Source organism: Salmo trutta, chromosome 1 (assembly GCF_901001165.1).
Source record: "Salmo trutta chromosome 1, fSalTru1.1, whole genome shotgun sequence".
Taxonomy (NCBI): Eukaryota; Metazoa; Chordata; class Actinopteri; order Salmoniformes; family Salmonidae; genus Salmo; species Salmo trutta.
In genome coordinates, this window is record NC_042957.1 from 43,554,776 (window position 1) to 43,582,343 (window position 27,568).

The window sequence follows — 27,568 nt, forward strand, 5'->3', positions numbered from 1 at the left end:
ACATGCGCTCGACTTTTCTTTTAGACACAGAACTGTAAATTGTCCAACCTGAAATAAAGTCATATCAATATCAAAAAGTGAACTGTATTGGAATAGTATCCATAAATGAAACATTGTGGTACAGAGAATGAAAGCATTGGTTACATAAAACGTCTTATAATACAATAAAATAAATGGAGGTCTAATAATGAGATTTATTGAGCATCAAATTGTGCACACCAAATAGCGGACAGGTGCAAAAAAAGCGCACTAGCGCATAAACTGCGTCCACCCGCACTGATCGGATGCTGGCGTGTATAAGCAGAACAGAACAGAGTCAGGTAGATACTCAACCATTTCAAGGCTAGCATGAATATTTGAATATTTCGTCGTTCGGAGAGAAGAGCAGGCCTATAAGAATAAACCAATTTGCCAATGTGTTGTGATAACATTATCGTAGTTAAATCAATTTTACAATCCTCATGAGTTTAGTTCAACTACTGTCTTACCTCATCAGAACCCAAAATTAGAAATGTTTATGCCATTGTTTGATACCATGTAAATGTAAAAAAAAAAATCACACACTGTATAGCTTCCAAATGTAGTTCAAACTAACCCATAACTTTAATCTCATAGATGGACATTCCTTTCATCCTTAGTTCTTTGACAATGGTTACTTTTCTCCAACCCCAATCCTCAGCTATTGAGAAAAATAGTGGTTCAGTGACCGCTTTGGTGTTGTTTGAACAGCAGATTGCTCCTTTAAAAAAGTCAGTCTATAAACAAATGAATGCATGAAAGAATGAATGACAGAATATAAAAATGAGTTAATAAAAATGATGAGAGAATAATTATTTGATTTTATTGTAAAGGAATAAATACATAGCCTTCACATATAAATGTCAGTCAACCAATGTTTATAAATAAATCATTCATTCAGTAAATGTATGAGCTATCAATCTATTAGCCGGGCTCAGAAACATGTCACATGTCTCCAATGATGATTATGTGGATCTCCAACAGACCTCTTCTTCCTCATGACTTGACTCTGCTGTTGAGGAATTTCTTGAACTGCACCAGGTTGTCGCGAACCTCCAATCGCGTGATCTCCCGTGCGCATGCGCTGTGCTCCTGGAGAGCACACAATATATATATACCAGACCCCGACCTACTGGCTCCCGGTCATCTATAAGTTTCTGTTAGGTAAAGCTCCGCCTTATCTCAGCTCACTGGTCACCATAACAACACCCACCGTAGCACGCGCTCCAGCAGTTGAAGGCATTAACTTTAATCAAATCGCATTTTAATGGGAAAAAACATTAATTGCTACAGAATGTAGTAATTTTATGTCAAAACGCATATCAAATGAGATTTTGTTTTACTACAATGTAAAAACAATTTAAACTGAGCCATGTTGGTTTAAAAAGCTGACTCTTCCAAATGAAAAATGGATAACTTCGTTCGGAGCCGTTGTGTTGAACACTGTGCGATGTTTAACAGTGAGAATGGCAGAATGGTGAACTTACTAAATGACTGAGAGTTTGACTGTGTGATATTAGGTTGCTTCTTGTGTAAATATTTTTCGTCTTGATTTTAATGATTTGTATGTAGAGATAGCAAAAGCTCAGGTTGCCCAGCCCGGCGGAGATACAACCTTCGGCAAAATCATTCGCAAGAAGATTCCTGCGAAAATATTATTTGAAGATGACTGGTCATCCCCAAAACCAACACCTCATTTGGCCGCCTCTCCTTCCAGTTCTCTGCTGCCAGTGACTGGAACTAATTGCAAAAATCGCTGAATCTGGAGACTTATCTTTCTCTCACTAACTTTAAACATCAGCTATTTGAGCAGTTAACCGATCCCGCCATTTGCACACACTGTATATAGACTTTCTTTTTTTCTATTGTGTTATTGACTGTACGCTTGTTTATTCCATGTGTAAATCTGTGTTGTTGTTTGTGTCGCACTGCTTTGCTTTCTTGGCCAGGTCGCAGTTGTAAATGAGAACTTGTGCTCACCTAGCTTTCCTGCATAAATAAAGGTGAAATAAAAAATAATGAACGTTTAAAAAACTCTGTGTTGTTGTTTTTGTCGCACTGCTTTGCTTTATCTTGGCCAGTTCGCAGTTGTAAATGATAACTTGTTCTCAACTGGCCTACACGGTTAAATAAAGGTGAAATAAAAAATAAATTCATTAAAACACACCGACAGACTTGGATACAGAATGAGCACTCAGATTAACAATATTTAAAATAATATTTTTTTTATTAACTTAACATTTGATGAAGAGCAACAACAGGCACCATTTTCAAATAGATGAATAAATACTTTCAAAAATAGGCCTACATAAATAAATGATCTTGATAAATAAATAAATACATAAATAAATAAATACATGTATAATATTGCTGTTGGACATTGCACATTGCAGGATTGTAGAATAGAAGGCTTTTAAAATCAAGCACAATTGTAAAACACAATAGTAAAAAACATCTGCAAGTTCAAATTCATGTTCTGTTGGACCACAGAAGGCTATCAGAGTTGTGTTTCAGGATGAATTCTAGGGTGTACAGGAGTTCTTTTCGAACCACTTCCCAGGCGCAGTAACTGGAATTCTGTGAAAATGAAAATAAACTGTTAGGGCAATGTAGAGTAATACTGTCCTATGTAGAGATATTATCAAAATAATGTGTCTATTTGTTTTCAACCTATATTCTACCTTTTCTTTTAGGACTGCTGCAATGTTCCCAAAGTACGTCTTCAGGCCCTCTGCCCTGATGGGATAATCACTTGTATCCACACTGCTCATCATCTGCCAGAAAGGAAGAAAGAGGCAGGCGATGAATAATATTTAAAATGTATCCATTATAGTGTATTTGCTTGCACCCTACTTTTTATTTTAGGACAGCCGCGATGCTCCTAAAGTATGTATTCAGCGCCTTTTCCCTGACTAGATAATCACGTGTATCCACACTCCCCATCATCTGACACAAGAAGAAAATAATTCAAACATCACCATACCAGACTTAAACAGTTAAGCTATCTGTATAGGCATAGGTAGGTACTCACACATTTGCTCTCTTCAATCTGACGGTAGACAATGTTCTGAAAATACTCCAACTTCTGTTGGTCCCACATTGTCGGCAGTTCGTCAGTTCCAAACAATGTGTCGATATTCTTCAATGTCTCATAAATAGCCTTAGCACCACTGCTGCTCAACTGAAAGGGACAACAACAATAATTTCAAATAACATAAATAGCAGTTTAAAGTTTTCTACTTTCTGATCCTAACGGTTGCAAATACGCTATCATGCTGCAAAGAACACTTGGATATGATCGCTTGCCCTTACCTGTGGCCCTCCGGAGGTTGCAAATGCGGTGGCTGGGAATTCCATGAAGACATTGTCCTGCAGGCACTCCAGAGGAAAATGACCCCCCTGAAAGAAAGAGAAAACACATGTTTCACGTTGAGCTATTCAGTTAAACATTGTTGGATAATACATCTCAAGTCTACAGTAATTTAAAAAATGTACCATGTCTCTCAGTAGGTTGTGGGTTGATCGCACCAGCTGTCCTTGTAGATGGCAAGGCATGGGCATGGAGAAAACTTGCACGAGGCAGAGGAAGGCGCTCATCCAAATGATAATCTGAATTGCCATTCTTAGGGTAGTTAGATGATCTGCAGCAGATGGTCATTGTTAGTTGAATATAATCCTGAAAATAATTAATTAATTGAAGCCTTAAGCAGTGATCAAATGATAGCATGTTGTTGACTTACCTGTTGCCAGTATATTGCAAAAATCCTGCAATCAGAATGTGGTTTGTGTTCTGATCCCATATCTGCGGATTAATTTAAATAGTGAGGATTGAAAGGATGTACAAAAAGTGAAAGGGTATCTCGCTAAATTAAGAGTTGAAGTGAATGAATTTGGGAAAGTTTTGCCTAGTGAACCGCAAGACCGGATTTCTCTTTTCGTGTGCTCCACTTCCTTCTTATCATGTTTCGAGTTTTCCTTCGTAGGAGGCACATTGTCCTAAGTGTGTTTAAAAAATGTAACTCATAGGCTCAAACGTGAAGGAGAGAGAGAGAGAGAGAGAGAGAGAGAGAGAGAGAGAGAGAGAGAGAGAGAGAGAGAGAGAGAGAATATTGACCCCTTAACTTTACAATGAATGCAGTAGTGCTCTTTATGTCTTTATAAACACCAATATTTAACTAATGGCACTTTTATGGACTAAGGGAAGGCCTACAATGTTTGTTTGTTAATCACAAAACTGCTGTTTGCTTGTTTGTTTGTTTCTCTCTCTCTCTCTCTCTCTCTCTCTCTCTCTCTCTCTCTCTGTGTGTCTGCGTGCGTGCGTGTGTCTGTGAGAGAGGGAGTGAGAGATGAGGATTTAATATGATCTCCTTCTGTTTGCATCTTCTGTCTTTAATCCCATTCATGTCTATACATTTGAATTAAAATGTTGATTATAACTGATAGAGATAGAAATCAACCAGCATTTTATGACGTCTGTATCTGAATAGTCAGGCTATCATTGACATTTGATTATTTATTACTTACGAGAGACTAAATAAACCAATGTGCTAAGGTGTTGTGATAACATTATCGTAGGCAAATCCCTAAATCCTAATTCCTAATAACACTACACTTCATCGTCTTGGATATGCTTTGTTAAAGGGGCAATTTCTGCGATTGCCACATCCATAAATGAATGAATATATCACTTTTAAAGGCCTCATGAGCTCAGTCCACCTGTCTTACCTCAACAGAACCCAAAATGTACTTTTTATGACATTGTTTGAAACAATATACATCTAAACAAACACTTAACAGCTTGAAAATGTAGTAAACTATAATGTTGATCTCTTGGATGGTCATTACTTTAATCAATATATCTCCGACAGCGGTTACTTTACTCGAACCACATCCCTCATCTATTTACCAGAATAGTGGTTGAGTGACCACTATGGTGTTGTTTTGAACTGTAGATTCCCTATAAACAAATAAATGCATGAAAGACTGAATGGATGAATTCATGGATGACTGAATACATGAATGAATGAGAAAAACAATATGATAATAGATGCATGTATTTTGTCATTTAGTTGTGTTATAAATAAAATAAATACATAGCCTTCACATATAAATCAGTCAGTAAAAATATCATCCATCAATCTATTTGCCAGCCTCAGGGACATGTCACATGTCTCTAATGATGGTTATGTGGTTGTCCAACAGACCGCTCCTTCCTCACCGCTTGACTCTGAGGTCGACTTCGTCACAGCTTGACCATGGTGTCGAGGAATTTTTAAAACCGCACCAGTTTGTAGCGAAGCTCCGCTCCCACGATCTCACATGAGCATGCGCTGTGTTCCTGGAGCGCAAACAATTACATGCATGTTTTCAGTCAACTCAACCACAACAGGTGCTGCGCCAACGCATCCGACGACACAAGAAACGGCGCTTGGAAGTTCCAAGTTTCAGCGAAATTCATCCGATTTGTGGTGATCTAGAACTTTTCCTCTGATTAATTTAGCCTATTTTCGAGTGCATTTGATATTGGATCCACCTTCTGTTTCAAGATCGTGTTCAGCTTGTTGAAATACGGTTTCAGAGACCCTTTGCCTGAAGTAACTGACCCTCCATCTCCAGAGGATGCCCCAACACCACACCCGACCTGAAGACAATATCAAATGGTTGTGAGTGAATTAGTTCCGTCTTAAGAAAAGTACTGAAAATATTAAAAAAATATCGCTTAGATTAAATCACAAATTAAAGACCTATGCCCATTATTGTCTGCCCCCCAAATATAACTTAGGCTACAACATGAGGGATCATACTTACGCATCCCTCCAATTTCTTAACTTAACTAGTTCACCTGTTTTTGAACAGGTTCAGTGTTTCTTTGTTTCATGTGACAGGAGTCAGGCTGTTAAATAACTGGGCCATTTATTCCAAAGCCTCTAATGCAACCACAGAGACGTCCTCGCCCTGTATAAATGAATACGAGGTTTTAGGCATTAGGATGTCTCATAAATTCCATGGTTAAACTTCCAATTTATAATTTTGAAATTGCAATAAAATCATACACTAGTTTATTCTATCCATATCTTGCTACATGATACATTTCAGTATCTTACCTGTGTGTTCTTGGAAACATGCGCTCGACTTTTCTTTTAGACACAGAACTGTAAATTGTCCACCCTGAAATAAAGTCATATCAATATCAAAAAGTGAACTGTATTGGAATAGTATCCATAAATGAAACATTGTGGTACAGAGAGTGAAAGCATGGGTTATATAAAACGTCGTATAATAACATAAAATAAATGGAGGTCTAATAATGAGATATATTGAGCATCAAAATGTGCACACCAAATAGCGGACAGGTGCAAAAAAATGCGCCCTAGTGCATAAACTGCGTCCACCCGCACTGATCGGAATCGGAGGTGTATGAGCAGAACAGAGTCAGGTAGATACTCAACCATTTCAAGTCTAGCATGAATATTTGAATATTTCGTCGTTCGGAGAGAAGAGCAGGCCTATAAGAATAAACCAACTTGCCAATGTCTTGTGATAACATTATCGTAGGTTTATTAGGAAATGACCTAAATCATAATTCCTAATACTATAACATTTCACCATCATGGACATGCTACGTTAAACGGGCAATTTCTACGATTGCTACATCCATTTTTGGACTTGATACACAGGCTACCCAATGATTCTTGAAGAATATATCAATTTTAAAATCCTCATGAGTTTAGTTCAACTACTGTCTTACCTCATCAGAACCCCAAGTTAGAAATGTTTATGCCATTGTTTGATACCATGTAAATGTAAAAAAAACACACTGTATAGCTTCCAAATGTAGTTCAAACTAACCCATAACTTTAATCTCATAGATGGACATTCCTTTCATCCTTAGCTCTACGACAGTGATTACTTTTCTCCAACCCCAATCCTGAGATATTTAGAAAAATAGTGGTTCAGTGACAGCTTTGGTGTTGTTTGAACAGCAGATTGCTCCTTTAAAAACGTCAGTCTATAAACAAATGAATGCATGAAAGAATGAAATGATGAATAACTGGATATATAAATGAATTAATAAAAATGATGAGAGAATAATTATTAGATTTTATTGTAAAGGAATAAATACATAGCCTTCACATATAAATGTCAGTCAACCAATGTTAATAAATAAATCATTCATTCAGTAAATGTATCAGCTATCAATCTATTAGCCGGGCTCAGAAACATGTCACATGTCTCCAATGATGATTATGCGGTTCTCCAACAGACCTCTTCTTCCTCATGGCTTGACTCTGCTGTCGAGGAATTTCTTGAACTGCACCAGGTTGTCGCGAACCTCCAATCGCGTGATCTCCCGTGCGCATGTGCTGTGTTCCTGGATAGCACACAATGTATATATATATTTTTTTCTCACTCAACTCAACCACAGCAGGTGCTGTGCCAACGCGTCCTATGACACCACAACGACGCTTGGAAGTTCCCAGTTTCATATGTGAATTGTGGCAGCGAAATGCATCCTATTTGTGGTGATGTAGAATTTGCTCCGATTAATTTATCCTCTATTCGAGAGCATTTGATATTAGACCCACACAGTGGCGACTGGTTTTCCGAGCGTGCCCCACCTGTTTAACCATAACAACAAAAAAGTAAACATTTGTTTAACTTTTTTTGTTGTTGCTTGTTTTACTTGTTTTTTTGGCATTAATACCTTTCACATATCAGTTTGCATACATTGTAAAAAAACAACAACAATCATTGAGTTAATAAAGCTGCATACAAACATGGTGTCAGCTCGGGGATTCGAACTTGCAACTTTTCGGTTATTAGTCCAACGCTCTAACCACTAGGCTACCCTGCCGAAATTAATCAGAAAAACGTAATGAAAGTGAACAGTTTTCATACATGTCTATGCAAATAATTACATTGGACCAATGCATTTCATGATAACAGTAAGCAATTATTCAGCAGGAAATATTGAATATCAAAAACAAATAAGTCTATAATATAATGATGCAGGGCTCTGTCTTATTAAATGAGGGCCATGTTCAATATAACTATGTTCAAAGTGTGGACATTTCACACCACACTTGCAGATTCTGTGTAGGGTTAACCAAAAACGTTTTTTGAAGAACCATTGTTTCAATAGGTGTTTCACAGAGACCACATTTTCCTCACACATTTAGTCTGTAGTTAATCAGGCACTGTAATTTGAAACATATGACTGTTCAGCGTTTACATTGCACATCCTTGAAATAAAAATAGATGTTATTAATAAAGAGACTGATAGTGTTGAATGAAGTCTAAAGTTCGGCCATTTTACCTCACTGCTTGTATTTGTATGTATTATGGATCCCCATTAGCTATTATGGATCCCCATTAGCAAGAGTAGGGGCAAAATGAAGGCAAAATGAAGGTTGCTCCTCATTACACATCACGAACCAACAAATATTATTTAAATCAACAACATAGGAATCGCTACAAATCTTATTGTATGACCTGTTAAGCACTATATTAGGCCAAGCCTTTGGATCTATTGGTTTTCCTAAATATGGCTCCTATATTGTGATCACGACGTCCGATGGATTTGGAAACTGCTTTTAAACAAATTTCTGCAGTATTAGTAAAGATGTGATCAATACATGATGATGATTTCATTCCTGTGGTGTTTGTAACTACCCGGGTAGGTTGATTGATAACCTGAACCAGGTTCCAGGCACTAGTTACCAGTTTGAAGCTTTCTCTTGAGTGGGCAGTCTGATGAAAGCCAGTCAATATTTAAATCACCTAGAAAATATACGTCTTTATTGATATCACATAAATTGTCAAGCATTTCATACATGTTATCCAGATACTGACTGTTAGCACTTGGTGGTCTATAGCAGCTTCCCACCAGAATGGGCTTCATGTGAGGCAGATGAACCTGTAGCCATATTACTTCAACAGCATTTAACATGAGATCCTCTCTAAGCTTTACAGGAATGTGGTTCTGAATATTAACAGCCACACATCCACCTTTGGGCATTTCTGTCTTCTCTGTAGGTCTAATAACCATGTATTGCTACCACTGTGTCATCAAAGGTATTATCTAAGTGAGTTTCAGAGATTGTCAGAATATGAATGTCCTCCGTTACAAGCAAATTATTGATTTCGGCAACCATGTTTCTTATACTACAAAGTTAACGTAGGCTATTTGTAACACTTTTCTGTGATGCTTGATTGTTTTTCTTGCTTTACTGGGAAGCTTGGCAGAGGTAGATATGGCTTGTGTTATTTATGTTAGTGCAGGGTGAGCTGCACACGGTTGACTTCCTGCTAGGGTACACCACCTCAGTGCTAACAGTAGAACTCTGGAACATAGGAATATGATTACTGAATACAATAGCTGAAGGATCACTCAGGGCAGTAAGAGGGACATACTTACATGTTGTCTTCCAATGCCCCTGAGATAATGTACATTTGCTGAAGCATTATGACAACTCAGCAACAGAATGGTAGGGATTAAATGAGCTGGGCCTGGGTAAGTGAATTCACTGTGCACCTTTTTAGTCTATTCTGCTAATATTGCTCCTATTACGTTGTTGATTGTGGAACGCAGTTTCATAGATGGGTTGGAACCATAGAATTAGGAATTCTAATAATGTAATAGTATCTGAATGGTAGGAATGCAAGTAGTACAGGTGCTCAAAATACACTGTTCAACACAGGCCAGCCCTGTCCAGTGATAAAACACACTTCATTGAAAAAATGCATTTGAATATAACCACATTTTCAGAAGATACATTTTACTTGTTTTAATGGCTTTCCTTTATGGATTAGTAGGCTATAAGACTAATTGTACTGCAATGTGTGAACATTTCCTAAGCATGTTTAATACAAATCTTAATGTCCGCTATGGGGTTGCCACAAGGTTCAATTCTCGGGCCAACTCTTTTCTCTGTATATATCAATGATTTCGCACTTGCTGCTGGTGAGTCTTTGATCCACCTCTATTCAGACGACACAATTCTGTAGACATCTGGCCCTTCTATGGACATTTTGCTAACAAACATCCAAATGAGCTTCAACGCCATACAACACTCCTTCCGTGGCCTCCAACTGCTTTTAATTGCTAGTAAAACTAAGTGCATGCTCTTCAACCGATTGCTGCCGCACCCTACTGCCCGACTAGCATCACTACTCTGGACGGATCTGACTTAGAATATGTGGACAACAGTTATCCTACTCGTTAGAGTGTTGGACGAGTAATCGAAAGGTTGCAAGATCGAATCCCCAAGCTGACAGGGAAAAATCTGTTTTTCTGCCCCTGAATAAGGCAGTCTCTAGGGGAGGTAGGACGAAATCGTCCCACACAATTCAACAGCCAGTGACAAATCAAAGCGCCAAATTTAAAACCACAAAATGTCATAATTCAAAGTTCTCAAACATAGGACCATTTTATAGATACACTTCTCCTGAATCGAACCACGTTGTCCGATTTCAAAAAGGCTTTACAGCGAAAGCAAAACATTAGATTATGTCAGGAGAGTACCCTGCCAAAAATAATCACCACCTTCCGGAGTCAATCACCACCTTCCGGAGACACCTGAAACCCCACCTCTTTAAGGTATACCTAGGATAGGATAAAGTAATCCTTCTAACCCCCCCCCCTAAAAGATGCACTATTGTAAAGTGGTTGTTCCACTGGATATCATAAGGTGAATGCACCAATTTGTAAGTCGCTCTGGATAAGAGCGTCTGCTAAATGACTTAAATGTAAATGTAAACGCTGTTTAAAATCAATATTTATGCTATTTTTCTCATAAAATATCGATAATATTCCAACCGGGCGACGTTGTATTCATTCAAAGGCTGAATGAAAAAAATGGAGAATTCTCATGAACGCGCATCTCCAGTGTCACTGTTCCCAGTCTGACCACTAACAAATACTCTTGCTGTTCTTCGCCCAGAGACAGCAGACACCTCATTCCACTTTCTGGCGCCTTCTGAGAGCCAATAGAAGCCTTAGAAGATGTCACGTACTGTGCTGTATTTTCGATAGAGATACAACAGAAGGAAAACAAATTGTCAGACAGGGCACTTCCTGTATGGAATCTTCTCAGGTTTTGGCCTGACATATGAGTTCTGTTATACTCACGGACACCATTCAAACTGTTTTAGAAACTTTAGAGTGTTTTCTATCCAAATCTACTAAATATATGCATATTCTAGTTTCTGACCAGGAGTAGTAACCAGATTAAATCGGGTACGTTTTTTAACCGGCCGTGAAAATACTGCCCCCTATACCATAACAGGTTAACCCACTGTTCCCGAGGCTGTCATTGAAAATAAGAATTTCTTCTTAACTGACTTGCCTAGTTAAATAAAGGTTAAAAAAATACAAATACCTAAGTGTCTGGTTAGACTGTAAACTCTCCTTCCAGACTCACATTAAGCATCTCCAATCCAAAATGAAATCTAGAATTGGCTTCCTATTTCACAACAAAGCTTCTTTCACTCATGCTGCCAAACATACCCTTGTAAAACTGACTATCCTACTGATCCTTGACTTCGGGGATGTCATTTACAAAATTGCCTCCAACACTCTACTCAACAAATTGGATGCAGTCTATCACAGTGCCATCTGTTTTGTCACCAAAGCCCCATATACTACCCACCACTGCGACCTGTGTGCTCTCGTTGACTGGCCCTCGCTACATATTCGTCGCCAAACCCACTGGCTCCAGGTCATCTATAAGTCTTTGCAAGGTAAAGCCCCGCCTTATCTCAGCTCACTGGTCACCATTGCAACACCCACCCGTAGCGTGCCCTCCAGCAGGTATATTTCACTGGTCATCCCCAAGGCCAACACTTCATTTGGTCGCCTTTCCTTCCAGTTCTCTGCTGCCAATGAGTGGAATTATTTGCTAAAATCACTGAAGCTGGAGTCTTATATCTCCCTCTCTAACTTTAAGCATCAGCTATCAGAGCAGCTTACCGATCACTGTACCTGTACACAGCCAATCTATAATAGTAAAAAAGATCTGCAAGTTCAAATTCATGTTCTGTTGGACCACAGAAGGCTATCAGAGCTGTGTTTCAGGATGAATTCTAGGGTGTACAGGAGTTCTTTTCGAACCACTTCCCAGGCGCATTCCTTACCCACTTTCTCTTTTGCACCCCAGTGTTCTTTTGCACCCCACTCCAGTGTTAATGCTAAATTGTAATTGTAATTATTTCGCCTCTATGGCCTGTTTATTGCCTTAACCCTCTACTCTTCTACATTTTCACACACTGTACATAGATGTTTCTATTGTGTTATTGACTGTACGTTTGTTGATGTGTAACTCTGTGTTGTTGTTTGTGTCGCACTGCTTTGCTTTATCTTGGCCAGGTCGCAGTTGTAAATGATAACTTGTTCTCACCTGGCCTACCTGGTTAAATAAACTTGAAATAAAAAATAAATATATTAAAACACACCGACAGACTTGGATACAGAATAAGCACTCAGATTAACAATATTTAAAAGTATAATTTTTTTATTAACTTAACATTTGATGAAGGGCAACAACAGGCACGATTTTCAAATAGATAAATAAATGAATTCATAAATAGACCTACATAAATAAATAACCTTGATAAATAAATAAATAAATACATGTATAATATTGCTGTTGGACATTTCACATTGCTGGATTGTAGAATAGAAGGCTTTTAAAATCAAGCACAATTGTAAAACACAATAGTAAATAAGATCTGCAAGTTCAAATTCATGTTCTGTTGGACCACAGAAGGCTATCAGAGTTGTGTTTCAGGATGAATTCTAGGGTGTACAGGAGTTCTTTTCGAACCACTTCCCAGGCGCAGTAACTGATATTCTGTGAAAATGAAAATAAACTGTTAGGGCAATGTAGAGTAATACTGTCCTATGTAGAGATATTATCAAAATAATGTGTCTATTTGATTTCAACCTATATTCTACCTTTTCTTTTAGGACTGCTGCAATGTTCCCAAAGTACGTCTTCAGGCCCTCTGCCCTGATGGGATAATCACTTGTATCCACACTGCTCATCATCTGCCAGAAAGGAAGAGAGGCAGGCGATGAATAATATTTAAAATGTATCCATTATAGTGTATTTGCTTGCACCCTACTTTTTATTTTAGGACAGCCGCGATGTTCCTAAAGTATGTATTCAGTGCCTTTTCCCTGACTAGATAATCACGTGTATTCACACTCCCCATCATCTGACACAAGAAGAAAAATAATTCAAACATCACCATACCAGACTTAAACAGTTAAGCTATCTGTATAGGCATAGGTAGGTACTCACACATTTGCTCTCTTCAATCTGACGGTAGACAATGTTCTGAAAATACTCCAACTTCTGTTGGTCCCACATTGTCGGCAGTTCGTCAGTTCCAAACAATGTGTCGATATTCTTCAATGTCTCATAAATAGCCTTAGCACCACTGCTGCTCAACTGAAAGGGACAACAACATTAATTTCAAATAACATAAATAGCAGTTTAAAGTTTTCTACTTTCTAATCCTAACGGTTGCAAATACTCTTTCATGCTGTAAAGAACACTTGGATATGATCGCTTGCCCTTACCTGTGGCCCTCCGGAGGTTGCAAATGCGGTGGCTGGGAATTCTATGAAGACATTGTCCTGCAGGCACTCCATAGGAAAATGACCCCCCTGAAAGAAAGAGAAAACACATGTTTCACGTTGAGCTATTCAGTTAAACATCGTTGGATAATACATCTCAAGTCTACAGTAATTTAAAAAATGTACCATGTCTCTCAGTAGGTCGTGGGTTGTTCGCACCAGCTGTCCTTGTAGATGGCAAGGCATGGGCATCGAGAAAACTTGCACGAGGCAGAGGAAGGCGCTCATCCAAATGATAATCTGAATTGCCATTCTTAGGGTAGTTAGATGATCTGCAGCAGATGGTCATTGTTAGTTGAATATAATCCTGAAAATAATTAATTAATTGAAGCCTTTAAGCAGTGATCAAATGATAGCATGTTGTTGACTTACCTGTTGCCAGTATATTGCATAAATCCTCCAGTCAGAATGTGGTTTGTGTTCTGATCCCATATCTGCGGATTAATTTAAATAGTGAGGATTGAAAGGATGTACAAAAAGTGAAAGTGTATCTCGCTAAATTAAGAGTTAAAATGAATGAATTTGGGAAAGTTTTGTCTAGTGAACCGCAAGACCGGATTTCTCTTTTCGTGTGCTCCACTTCCTTCTCATCATGTTTCGAGTTTTCCTTCGTAGGAGGGACATTGTCCTAAGTGTGTTTAAAAAATGTAATTCATAGGCTCAAACGTGAAGGAGAGAGAGAGAGAGAGAGAGAGAGAGAGAGAGAGAGAGAGAGAGAATATTGACCCCTTAACTTTACAATGAATGCAGTAGTGCTCTTTATGTCTTTATAAACACCAATATTTAATTAATGGCACTTTTATGGACTAAGGGAAGGCCTACAATGTTTGTTTGTTAATCACAAAACTGCTGTTTGCTTGTTTGTTTGTTTCTCTCTCTCTCTCTCTCTCTGTGTGTGTCTGCGTGCGTGCGTGTGTCTGTGAGAGAGGGAGTGAGAGATGAGGATTTAATATGATCTCGTTCTGTTTGCATCTTCTGTCTTTAATCCCATTCATGTCTATACATTTGAATTAAAATGTTGATTATAACTGATATAGAAATCAACCAGCATTTTATGACGTCTGTATCTGAATAGTCAGGCTAACATTAACATTTGATTATTTATTACTTATGAGAGACTAAATAAACCAATGTGCTAAGGTGTTGTGATAACATTATCGTAGGCAAATCCCTAAATCCTAATTCCTAATAACACTACACTTCATCGTCTTGGATATGCTTTGTTAAAGGGGCAATTTCTGCGATTGCCACATCCATAAATGAATGAATATATCTCTTTTAAAGGCCTCATGAGCTCAGTCCACCTGTCTTACCTCAACAGAACCCAAAATGTACTTTTTTATGACATTGTTTGAAACAATATACATCTAAACAAACACTTTACAGCTTGAAATGTAGTAAACTATAATGTTGATCTCTTGGATGGTCATTACTTTAATCAATAGATCTCTGACAGCGGTTACTTTTCTCGAACCACATCCCTCATCTATTTACCAGAATAGTGGTTGAGTGACCACTATGGTGTTGTTTTGAACTGTAGATTCCCTATAAACAAATGAATGCATGAAAGACTGAATGGATGAATTAATGGATGACTGAATATATAAATGAATGAGAAAAACAATATGATAATAGATGCATGTATTTTGTCATTTAGTTGAGTTATAAATAAAATAAATACATAGCCTTCACATATAAATCAGTCAGTAAAAATATCATCCATCAATCTATTTGCCAGCCTCAGGGACATGTCACATGTCTCCAATGATGGTTATGTGGTTGTCCAACAGACCGCTCCTTCCTCACCGCTTGACTCGGAGGTCGACTTCGTCACAGCTTTACCATGGTGTCGAGGAATTGTTAAAACTGCACCAGTTTGTAGCGAAGCTCCGCTCCCAAGATCTCACATGCGCTGTGTTCCTGGAGCGCAAACAATTACATGCATGTTTTCAGTCAACTCAACCACAACAGGTGCTGCGCCAACGCATCCGACGACACAAGAAACGGCGCTTGGAAGTTCCAAGTTTCAGCGAAATTCTTCGGATTTGTTGTGATCTAGAACTTTTCCTCTGATTAATTTAGCCTATTTTCGAGTGCATTTGATATTGAATCCACCTTCTGTTTCAAGATGGTGTTCAGCTTGTTGAAATACGGTTTCAGAGACCCTTTGCCTGAAGTAACTGACCCTCCATCTCCAGAGGATGCCCCAACACCACACCCGACCTGAAGACAATATAAATAAATGGTGGTGAGTGAATTAGTTTAGTGTTAAGAAAAGTACTGAAAATATAAAAAATATTGCTTAGATTAAATCACAAGTTAAAGACCTATGCCCATTATTGTCTGCCCCCCAAATATAACTTAGGCTACAACATGAGGGATCATACTTACGCATCCCTCCAATTTCTTAACTTAACTAGTTCACCTGTTTTTGAACAGGTTCAGTGTTTCTTTGTTCCATGTGACAGGAGTCAGGCTGTTAAATACAGAGACGTCCTCGCCCTGTATAAAAGAAAACGAGGTTTTAGGCATTAGGATGTCTCATAAATTCCATGGTTAAACTTCCAATTTATAATTTTGAAATTGCAATAAAATCATACACACTAGTTTATTCTATCCATATCTTGCTACCTGATACATTTCAGTATCTTACCTGTGTGTTCTTGGAAACAAGCGCTCGACTTTTCTTTTAGACACAGAACTGTAAATTGTCCAACCTGAAATAAAGTCATATCAATATCAAAAAGTGAACTGTGTTGGAATAGTATCCATAAATGAAACATTGTGGTACAGAGAGTGAAAGCATTGGTTACATAAAACGTCCTATAATACAATAAAATAAATGGAGGTCTAATAATGAGATATATTGTCACGATTTTCTAAGACAGAGCCCAGAAGCAGACCAGGACAAGGTGAGTAAAATGAAGGTGAGTCTTATTGGTAGTCTTGATGTGTAATTTGAGTGATCCAGGAGACGGAGCGGCAGTGGAGGTGAGTTGATGAGAGTAAATGGGTTGATCCAAAGAAGTCACTGTATCCACCGATGGCCAGGCAAGGGAGTTGACTGTTCCGGGAGAATGACTGTAGACAGAGTAAACGGGAGTGAGTAACCAGTAACAAGCACAAAACAACAAAACTAGCTCAGGAAACATGAGGCTGATACGCTGGCACAACATACTGTTCGTTGCTAACGATCCGGCAGGGAATGGATGTCAGCTCAGGGTTTAAGAAGAGGTGAAGATCAGGACCAGGTGTGCAGAAGGTTGATGAGATGCAGGTGCGGGTAATAAATAGATCTCCCGCCTAACCTCGTTGCCTGGCAACCAGACAGGTGCGTTCAGGAACCTTAGACAACACTCAACAAAAACAGTCATCTCAGGCAGAAACAGACTCAGGAAGCGGGATTCCTGACAGTACCCCCCCTCCGATGAACGCCACCGGGCGGACAACCTGGAGCGCCAGGATGGAGGTGGTAGAAGTCAGTAAGGAGGGTATTGTCCAGGATTTGACGCCGAGGAATCCAACTCCTCTCCTCAGGACCATACCCCTCCCAGTCCACGAGATACTGAAAACCCCGACCCCGCCGTCTGGCATCCATAATGCGGCGCACCGTGTAGACTGGACCACCTCTGATCATCCGAGGCGGAGGAGGAGGAGGAGGCGGAGGGGGTAGCAGAGGACTGAGGTGCACAGGCTTGAGGCAGGAGACATGAAAGGTGGGGTGGACTCAGAGTTCTAGGCAACTTAAGTCGAACCACAACGGGATTAATCACCCTCTCCACCACAAACGGACCAATGAACTTAGGTGACAGTTTCCTTGATTCCGTCCGCAGAGGAAGATCCCGTGTAGCCAACCATACCTTATCTCCAATAGCATAAACTGGAGCTGGAATCCGGCGACGATTCGCCTGGAGCCTGAAAACCTCCCTAACCAGGATCTCGGACGTCTCGGAGGCAGAGGGAAGCTTGGAGATGGGTACAAAGTGGGCGAAATTGCTGAATCTGTCCACAATAGTCAGAATGACCGTGTTCCCTTCAGAAGAGGGCAATCCCGTAACAAAGTCCAGAGCCAGATGCAACCATGGTCGCCGGGGAATAGGTAGGGGGTGAAGAAGTCCAGAACTGGCCCGATTGGCACTCTTATTTTGTGCACATACTGGGCATGCAGCAACAAACCTCCGGGTATCTTCTCCCATGGCAGGCCTCCAAAATCGTCTGCGTAGTAACGCCATCGTCCGAGCCTCACCAGGGTGAGAAGCCATCTTACTGGCGTGGGACCATTGGAGGACAGCAGACCGGACAGACTCAGGCACAAACAACTGACCGGGTGGACCGTTACCGGGTCCGGGCTGCGTCCGAAGGGCTGCCAGAACCTCCTCCTCAATCCTCCATGTGACAGCTCCCACGACGAAGTTCTGGGGAAGAATCGTCTCGGTCTTGGCCCCACTCTCCTCCGTCTTGGAGAACATCCGGGACAAGGCGTCCGCCTTGCCGTTCTTAGATCCAGGTCGGAATGTCAGGGAAAAATTAAAACGTCCAAAAAACAAAGCCCACCTGGCCTGATGCGAGTTGAGACGTCTAGCCGATTGCACGTACGCTAGATTCTTGCGGTCAGTCCAGACAATAAACGGTTGCTCCGCTCCCTCCAACCAGTGGCGCCACTCCTCCAAGGCCAGTTTCACTGCAAGAAGCTCCCGGTTACCCACATCGTAATTCCTCTCTGCCGACGACAGACGACGAGAGTAGAAAGCGCAGGGATGGAGTTTGCCGTCAGTGGGGCTTTGCTGGGACAGGATGGCGCCAACCCCCACATCAGACGCGTCCACTTCCACGACAAACTGTCAGGCAGCGTCAGGTTGAGAGAGAATCGGGGCATTGGTGAATCGACTCTTCAGTTCCAGAAACGCACTATCTGCCTCCGGATTCCAACTGAAGGTTCTGGTGCTAGAAGTCAGAGCAGTTAATGGAGCGGCCCCACAGCTGTAGTCTCGGATAAACCGACGATAGAAATTCGCAAACCCCAGAAACCTCTGGAGCTGCAATCTCGTATCAGGCTGGGCCCAATCCAGAACTGCCCTAACCTTCTCTTGGTCCATCTTTATCTCTCCCCGGGAGATGATGTACCCGAGGAAGGATGTAGTGTGGGCATGAAAGTCACACTTCTCGGCCTTCACAAACAGGCGGTTCTCCAGCAATCGCTGCAGAACCTGCTTGACATGCTGGACGTGACTGGAATGATCGTTGGAAAAAACAAAATGTCATCCAGGTAAACGAACACGAACAGACCGATCATATCTCTCAATACGTCATTAACCATGCTCTGGAACACTGCAGGAGCATTGGTCAATCCAAACGGCATCACCAGATATTCGAAATGACCCATCGGTGTATTGAAACCAGTCAACCACTCGTCCCCCTCTCTGATCCGGACCAGATGATACGCATTGCGTAGGTCAAGTTTAGTAAACACCGTAGCACCCTGTAAAGAATCGAAAGCAGAGTTCATCAAAGGCAGGGGATACTTGTTCTTAACCGTAATATCATTCAACCCCCGGTAATCAATACACGGTCGAAGAGAACCATCCTTACTCACAAAAAAGAATCCTGCCCCCAGTGGTGAAGACGAGGGACGAATGAGACCAGCAGCTAGAGACTCCTTTATGTAGGTCTCCAAAGCCTCCCGTTCAGGTCGAGAGATGCTGTATAATCGTCCCTTGGGATAGGCAGCTCCAGGAAACAGGTTAATGGCACAATCATACGGTCGGTGGGGAGGAAGTGACAGTGCCTTCTGCTTACTGAACACCTCACCCAATTCGTGATATGTTTCAGGAACCAGGGACAATTCAGGGGAGTTAGAATCACTGACCTTACTGGGAACCGAATGGGAACAGGCCGTCCTCAAACAGTTAGCATGGCATTCAGTGCTCCAACTAGTTACCTTGCCGGTCACCCAATCGAATGTGGGATTGTGTTTTCTCAGCCAGGGGTATCCAAGAACCAGAGGAACATGGGAAGAAGGCAAAATGAAGAAGGATATAACCTCTGAATGATTCCCTGACAACAACATCTTAACTGGCTCAGTCCTCATAGTGATACGTGCCAGACTACTGCCGCTCCTTAGAAAGCCCCAGCTGTTCCACTAAGTCAGCATCTATAAAGCTGCCATCAGCACCTGAGTCGATAAATGTGTTAATCGCTAAACTCTGAGTCTTGTTCATGAGGGTAGCAGGAAAAAGAGGTCTAACAGGACTATTGAGAGGTTGAAACTGGCTCGCTAAAAGACCTCCCACCTTTAGCGAGCCGAGCCATTTAACGGGTGCTGAGGATTGGACGTGGCCCATTGCTTCTCCCTCCGTCTCTATCGGATTCTATTATCCACCCGAATAACTAATACTACCAGACTGTCCAGGACCCTAGACTCATGATAGGAGATCAACTCATCCTTGTTGCCTGGCAATCCTCGTTGCCTGGCAACCAGACAGGTGCGTTCAGGAACCTTAGACAACACTCAACAAAAACATTCATCTTAGGCAGAAACAGACTCAGGAAGCGGGATTCCTGACATATATTGAGTATCAAATTGTGCACACCAAATAGCGGACAGGTGCAAAATAGCGCACTAGCGCATAAACTGCGTTCACCTGCACGGATCGGATGCTGGCGTGTATAAGCAGAACAGAACAGAGTCAGATAGATACTCAACCAATTCAAGGCTAGCATGAATATTTGAATATTTCGTCGTTCGGAGAGACTAGCAGCCCTATAAGAATAAACCAATTTGCCAATGTGTTGTGATAACATTATTGTAGGTAAATCAATTTTACAATCCTCATGAGTTTAGTTCAACTACTGTCTTACCTCATCAGAACCCAAAATTAGAAATGTTCATGCCATTGTTTGAAACGATGTAAACGTAAAAACCACTGTATAGCTTCCACATGTAGTTCAAACTAACCCATAACTTTAATCTCATAGATGGACATTCCTTTCATCCTTAGTTCTTTGAGAATGGTTACTTTCTCCAACCCCAATCCTCAGCTATTGAGAAAAATAGTGGTTCAGTGACCGCTTTGGTGTTGTTTGAACAGCAGATTGCTCCTTTGCAAAAGTCAGTCTATAAACAAATGAATGCATGAAAGAATGAATGACTGAATATATAAATGAATTAATAAAAATGATGAGAGAATAATTATTTGATTTTATTGTAAAGGAATAAATACATAGCTTCACATATAAATGTCAGTCAACCAACGTTTATAAATAAATCATTCACTCAGTAAATGTATCAGCTATCAATCTATTAGCTGGGCTCAGAAACATGTCACATGTCTCCAATAATGATTATGTGGTTCTCCAACAGACCTCTTCTTCCTCATGGCTGTTAGCCAGCCTGCCAGCTTAGTGGAGTCTGCCACTAGCACAGTCAGCCTAGTCAGCTCAGCTTTCCCCATTGAGACCGTGTTTGTGCCTCGATCTAGGTTGTGCAAAATTAAAAATGGTGGTGTTCGCTTTAGTAATCTCACTAGTATAAAGACCTCCTCCATTCCTGCCATTATTGAAAGAGATTGTGATACTTCACATCTCAAAATTGGGTTACTTAATGTTAGATCCCTCACTTCCAAGGCAGTTATAGTCAATGAACTAATCACTGATCATAATCTTGATGTGATTGGCCTGACTGAAACATGGCTTAAGCCTGATGAATTGACTGTGTTAAATGAGGCCTCACCCCCTGGTTACACTAGTGACCATACCCCCCGTGCATCCGGCAAAGGCGGAGGTGTTGCTAACATTTACGATAGCAAATTTCAATGTACAAAAAAAAACAATGACGTTTTTGTCTTTTGAGCTTCTAGTCATGAAATCTATGCAGCCTGCTCACTAAATTTTTATAGCTACTGTTTACAGGCCTCCTGGGCCATATGCAGTGTTCCTCACTGAGTTCCCTGAATTCCTATCGGATCTTGTAGTCATAGCAGATAATTTTCTAATTTTTGGTGACTTTAACATTCACATGGAAAAGTCCACAGACCCACTCCAAAAGGCTTTCGGAGCCATCATCGACTCAGTGGGTTTTTCCAACATGTCTCTGGACCTACTCACTGCCACAGTCATACTCTGGACCTAGTTTTGTCCCATGGAATAAATGTTGTGGATCTTAATGTTTTTCTTCATAATCCTGGATTATCGGACCACCATTTTATTGCGTTTGCAATTGCAACAAATAATCTGCTCAGACCCCAACCAAGGAGCATTAAAAGTCGTGCTATAAATTCTCAGACAACCCAAAGATTCCTTGATGCCCTTCCAGACTCCCTCTGCCTACCCAAGGACGTCAGAGGACAAAAATCAGTTAACCACCTAACCGAGGAACTCAATTTAACCTTGCGCAATACCCTAGATGCATTTGCAACCCTAAAAATTAAAAACATCTGTCATAAGAAACTAGCTCCCTGGTATACAGAAAATACACGAGCTCTGAAGCAAGCTTCCAGAAAATTGGAACGAAAATGGCGCCACACCAAACTGGAAGTCTTCCGACTAGCTTGGAAAGACAGTACCGTGCAGTATCGAAGAGCCCTCACTGCTGCTCGATCATCCTATTTTTCCAACTTAATTGAGGAAAATAAGAACAATCCGAAATGTCTTTTTGATACTGTCGCAAAGCTAACTAAAAAGCAGCATTCGCAAATGGAGGATGGCTTTCACTTCAGCAGTAATACATTTATGAACTTCTTTGAGGAAAAGATCATGATCATTAGAAAGCAAATTACGGACTCCTCTTTAAATCTGGGTATTCCTCCAAAGCTCCATTGTCCTGAGTCTGCACAACTCTGCTAGGACCTAGGATCAAGGGAGATACTAAAGTGTTTTAGTACTATATCTCTTGACACAATGATGAAAATAATCATGGCCTCCAAACCCTCAAGCTGCAAACTGGACCCTATTCCAACTAAACTACTGAAAGAGCTGCATCCTGTGCTTGGCCCTCCTATGTTGAACATAATAAACGGCTCTCTATCCACTGGATGTGTACCAAGCTCACTAAAAGTGGCAGTAATAAAGCCTCTCTTGAAAAAGCCGAATCTTGACCCAGAAATTATAAAAAACTATCGGCCTATATCGAATCTTCCATTCCTCTCAAAAAATGTTGAAAAAGCTGTTGCACAGCAACTCACTGCCTTCCTGAAGACAAACAATGTATACGAAACACTTCAGTCTGGTTTTAGACCCCATCATAGCACTGAGACTGCACTTGTGAAGGTGGTAAATGACCTTTTAATGACGTCAGACCGAGGCTCTGCATCTGTCCTCGTGCTCCTAGATCTTACTGCCGCTTTTGATACCATCGATCACCACATTCTTTTGGAGAGATTGGAAACCCAAATTGGTCTACATGGACAAGTTCTGGCCTGGTTTAGATCTTATCTGTCGGAAAGATATCAGTTTGTCTCTGTGAATGGTTTGTCCTCTGACAAATCAATTGTAAATTTTGGTGTTCCTCAAGGTTCCGTTTTAGGACCACTATTGTTTTCACTATACATTTTACCTCTTGGGGATGTCATTCGAAAACATCATGTTAAATTTCACTGCTATGCGGACGACACACAGCTGTACATTTCAATGAAACATGGTGAAGCCCCAAAATTGCCCTCGCTAGAAGCCTGTGTTTCAGACATAAGGAAGTGGATGGCTGCAAACTTTCTACTTTTAAACTCGGACAAAACAGAGATGCTTGTTCTAGGTCCCAAGAAACAAAGAGATCTTCTGTTGAATCTGACAATTAATCTGGATGGTTGTACAGTCGTCTCAAATAAAACTGTGAAGGACCTCGGCGTTACTCTGGACCCTGATCTCTCTTTTGAAGAACATATCAAGACTTTTTCAAGGACAGCTTTTTTCCATCTACGTAACATTGCAAAAATCAGAAACTTTCTGTCCAAAAATGACGCAGAAAAATTAATCCATGCTTTTGTTACTTCTAGGCTGGACTACTGCAATGCTCTACTTTCCGTCTACCTGGATAAAGCACTTAACAAACTTCAGTTAGTGCTAAATGCGGCTGCTAGAATCCTGACTAGAACCAAAACATTTGATCATATTACTCCAGTGCTAGCCTCCCTACACTGGCTTCCTGTTAAGGCAAGGGCTGATTTCAAGGTTTTACTGCTAACCTACAAAGCATTACATGGGCTTGCTCCTACCTATCTTTCCGATTTGATCCTGCCGTACATACCTACACGTACGCTACGGTCACAAGACGCAGGCCTCCTAATTGTCCCTAGAATTTCTAAGCAAACGGCTGGAGGTAGGGCTTTCTCCTATAGAGCTCCATTTTTATGGAATGGTCTGCCTACCCATGTGAGAGACGCAGACTCAGTCTCAACCTTTAAGTCTTTACTGAAGACTTATCTCTTCAGTAGGTCCTATGATTAAGTATAGTCTGGCCCAGGAGTGTGAAGGTGAACGGAAAGGCTGGAGCAACGAACCGCCCTTGCTGTCTCTGCCTTGCCGGTTCCCCTCTTTCCACTGGGATTCTCTGCCTCTAACCCTATTACAGGGGCTGAGTCACTGGCTTACTGGTGTTCTTCCATGCCGTCCATGGGAGGGGTGCGTCACTTGAGTGGGTTGAGTCACTGACGTGGTCTTCCTGTCTGGGTTGGCGCCCCCCCCCCTTGGGTTGTGCCATGGCGGAGATCTCTGTGGGCTATACTCGGCCTTGTCTTAGGATGGTAAGTTGGTGGTTGTAGACATCCCTCTAGTGGTGTGGGGGCTGTGCTTTGGCAAAGTGGGTGGGGTAATATCCTGCCTGTTTGGCCCTGTCCGGGGGTATCATCGGATGGGGCCACAGTGTCTTCTGAACCCTCCTGTCTCAGCCTCCAGTATTTATGCTGCAGTAGTTTATGTGTCGGGGGGCTAGGGTCAGTCTGTTACATCTGGAGTATTTCTCTTGTCTTATCCGGTGTCCTGTGTGAATTTAAATATGCTCTCTCTAATTCTCTCTTTCTCTCTTTCTTTCATTCTCTCGGAGGACCTGAGCCCTAGGACCATGCCTCAGGACTACCTGGCATGATGACTCCTTGCTGTCCCCAGTCCACCTGGCCGTGCTGCTGCTACAGTTTCAACTGTTCTGCCTGCGGCTATGGAACCCTGACCTGTTCACCGGACGTGCTTGTTGCACCCTCGACAACTACTATGATTATTATTATTTGACCATGCTGGTCATTTATGAACATTTTAACATCTTGACCATGTTCTGTTATAATATCCACCCGGCACAGCCAGAAGAGGACTGGCCACCCCTCATAGCCTGGTTCCTCTCTAGGTTTCTTCCTAGGATTTTGGCCTTTCTATGGAGTTTTTCCTAGGGAGTTTTTCCTACCCACCGTGCTTCTTTCACATGCATTGCTTGCTGTTTGGGGTTTTAGGCTGGGTTTCTGTACAGCACCTTGAGATTTCAGCTGACGTACGAAAGGCTATATAAATAAATTTGATTTGATTTGATGGCTTGACTCTGCTGTCGAGGAATTTCTTGAACTGCACCAGGTTGTCGCGAACCTCCAATCGCGTGATCTCCATTCTTAGGGTAGTTAGATGATCTGCAGGAGATGGTCATTGTTAGTTGAATATAATCCTGAAAATAATTAATTAATTGAAGCCTTAAGCAGTGATCAAATGATAGCATGTTGTTGACTTACCTGTTGCCAGTATATTGCAAAAATCTTCCAGTCAGAACGTGGTTTGTGTTCTGATCCCATATCTGCGGATTAATTTAAATAGTGAGGATTGAAAGGATGTACAAAAAGTGAAAGGGTATCTCGCTAAATTAAGAGTTGAATGAATTTGGGAAAGTTTTGCCTAGTGAACCGCAAGACCGGATTTCTCTTTTCGTGTGCTCCACTTCCTTCTCATCATGTTTCGAGTTTTCTTTCGTAGGAGGCACATTGTCCTAAGTGGGTTTAAAAAATGTAACTCATAGGCTCAAACGTGAAGGAGAGAGAGAGAGAGAGAGAGAGAGAGAGAGAGAGAGAGAGAGAGAGAGAGAGAGAGAGAGAGAGAGAGAGAGAGAGAGAGAGAGAGAGAGAGAGAGAGAATATTGACCCCTTAACTTTACAATGAATGCAGTAGTGCTCTTTATGTCTTTATAAACACCAATATTTAACTAATGGCACTTTTATGGACTAAGGGAAGGCCTACAATGTTTGTTTGTTAATCACAAAACTGCTGTTTGCTTGTTTGTTTGTTTCTCTCTCTGTCTCTCTCTCTCTCTCTCTCTCTCTCTCTCTCTCTCTCTCTCTCTCTCTGTGTGTCTGCGTGCGTGCGTGTGTCTGTGAGAGAGGGAGTGAGAGATGAGGATTTAATATGATCTCGTTCTGTTTGCATCTTCTGTCTTTAATCCCATTCATGTCTATACATTTGAATTAAAATGTTGATTATAACTGATATAGATAGAAATCAACCAACATTTTATGACGTCTGTATCTGAATAGTCAGGCTAACATTAACATTAGACTATTTATTACTTACGAGAGACTAAATAAACCAATGTGCTAAGGTGTTGTGATAACATTATCGTAGGCAAATACCTAAATCCTAATTCCTAATAACACTACACTTCATCGTCTTGGATATGCTTTGTTAAAGGGGCAATTTCTGCGATTGCCACATCCATAAATGAATGATAAACAGCCTACCTATTGATTCTTGAAGAATATATAACTTTTAGAGGCCTCATGAGCTCAGTCCACCTGTCTTACCTCAACAGAACCCAAAATGTATTTTTTATGACTTTGTTTGAAACAATATACATCTAAACAAACACTTTACAGCTTGAAAATGTAGTAAACTATAATGTTGATCTCTTGGATGGTCATTACTTTAATCAATAGATCTCTGACAGCGGTTACTTTTCTCGAACCACATCCCTCATCTATTTACCAGAATAGGGGTTGAGTGACCACTATGGTGTTGTTTTGAACTGTAGATTCCCTATAAACAAATGAATTCATGAAAGACTGAATGGATGAATTAATGGATGACTGAATACATGAATGAATGAGAAAAACAATATGATAATAGATGCATGTATTTTGTCATTTAGTTGTGTTATAAATAAAATAAATACATAGCCTTCACATATAAATCAGTCAGTAAAAATATCCTCCATCAATCTATTTTCCAGCCTCAGGGACATTTCACATGTCTCCAATGATGGTTATGTGGTTGTCCAACAGACCGCTCCTTCCTCACCGCTTGACTCTGAGGTCGACTTCGTCACAGCTTGACCATGGTGTCGAGGAATTTTTAAAACCGCACCAGTTTGTAGCGAAGCTCCACTTCCACGACCTCACATGCGCATGCGCTGTCTTCCTGGAGCGCAAACAATTACATGCATGTTTTCAGTCAACTCAACCACAACAGGTGCTGCGCCAACGCATCCGACGACACAAGAAACGGCGCTTGGAAGTTCCAAGTTTCAGCGAAATTCATCCGATTTATTGTGATCTAGAACTTTTCCTCTGATTAATTTAGCCTATTTTCGAGTGCATTTGATATTGGATCCACCTTCTGTTTCAAGATGGTGTTCAGCTTGTTGAAATACGGTTTCAGAGACCCTTTGCCTGAAGTAACTGACCCTCCATCTCCAGAGGATGCCCCAACACCACACCCGACCTGAAGACAATATCAAATGGTTGTGAGTGAATTAGTTCGGTCTTAAGAAAAGTACTGAAAATGTAAAAAAATATCGCTTAGATTAAATCACAAGTTAAAGACCTATGCCAATTATTGTCTGCCCCCAAATATAACTTAGGCTACAACATGAGGGATCATACTTACGCATCCCTCCAATTTCTAAACTTAACTAGTTCACCTGTTTTTGAACAGGTTCAGTGTTTCTTTGTTCCA

The 27,568-nt window shown here is 40.8% G+C and overlaps 1 protein-coding gene across 1 annotated transcript; it reads right to left on the minus strand.

Annotated features, from left to right (window-relative positions):
* Positions 1–2,362: 2,362 nt before the first annotated feature.
* On the minus strand, positions 2,363–13,852 carry LOC115193297 (uncharacterized). The gene is made up of 8 exons (XM_029752096.1): positions 13,787–13,852; positions 13,604–13,690; positions 13,323–13,472; positions 12,974–13,066; positions 5,338–5,356; positions 3,331–3,452; positions 3,050–3,199; positions 2,363–2,792 (listed from the first exon to the last, which is right to left on the minus strand). Exons 1-8 carry the CDS (start codon positions 13,850–13,852, stop codon positions 2,541–2,543), a joined length of 939 nt encoding a protein of 312 aa, XP_029607956.1. The 3' UTR covers positions 2,363–2,540.
* Between the last annotated feature and the right edge of the window lie 13,716 nt (positions 13,853–27,568).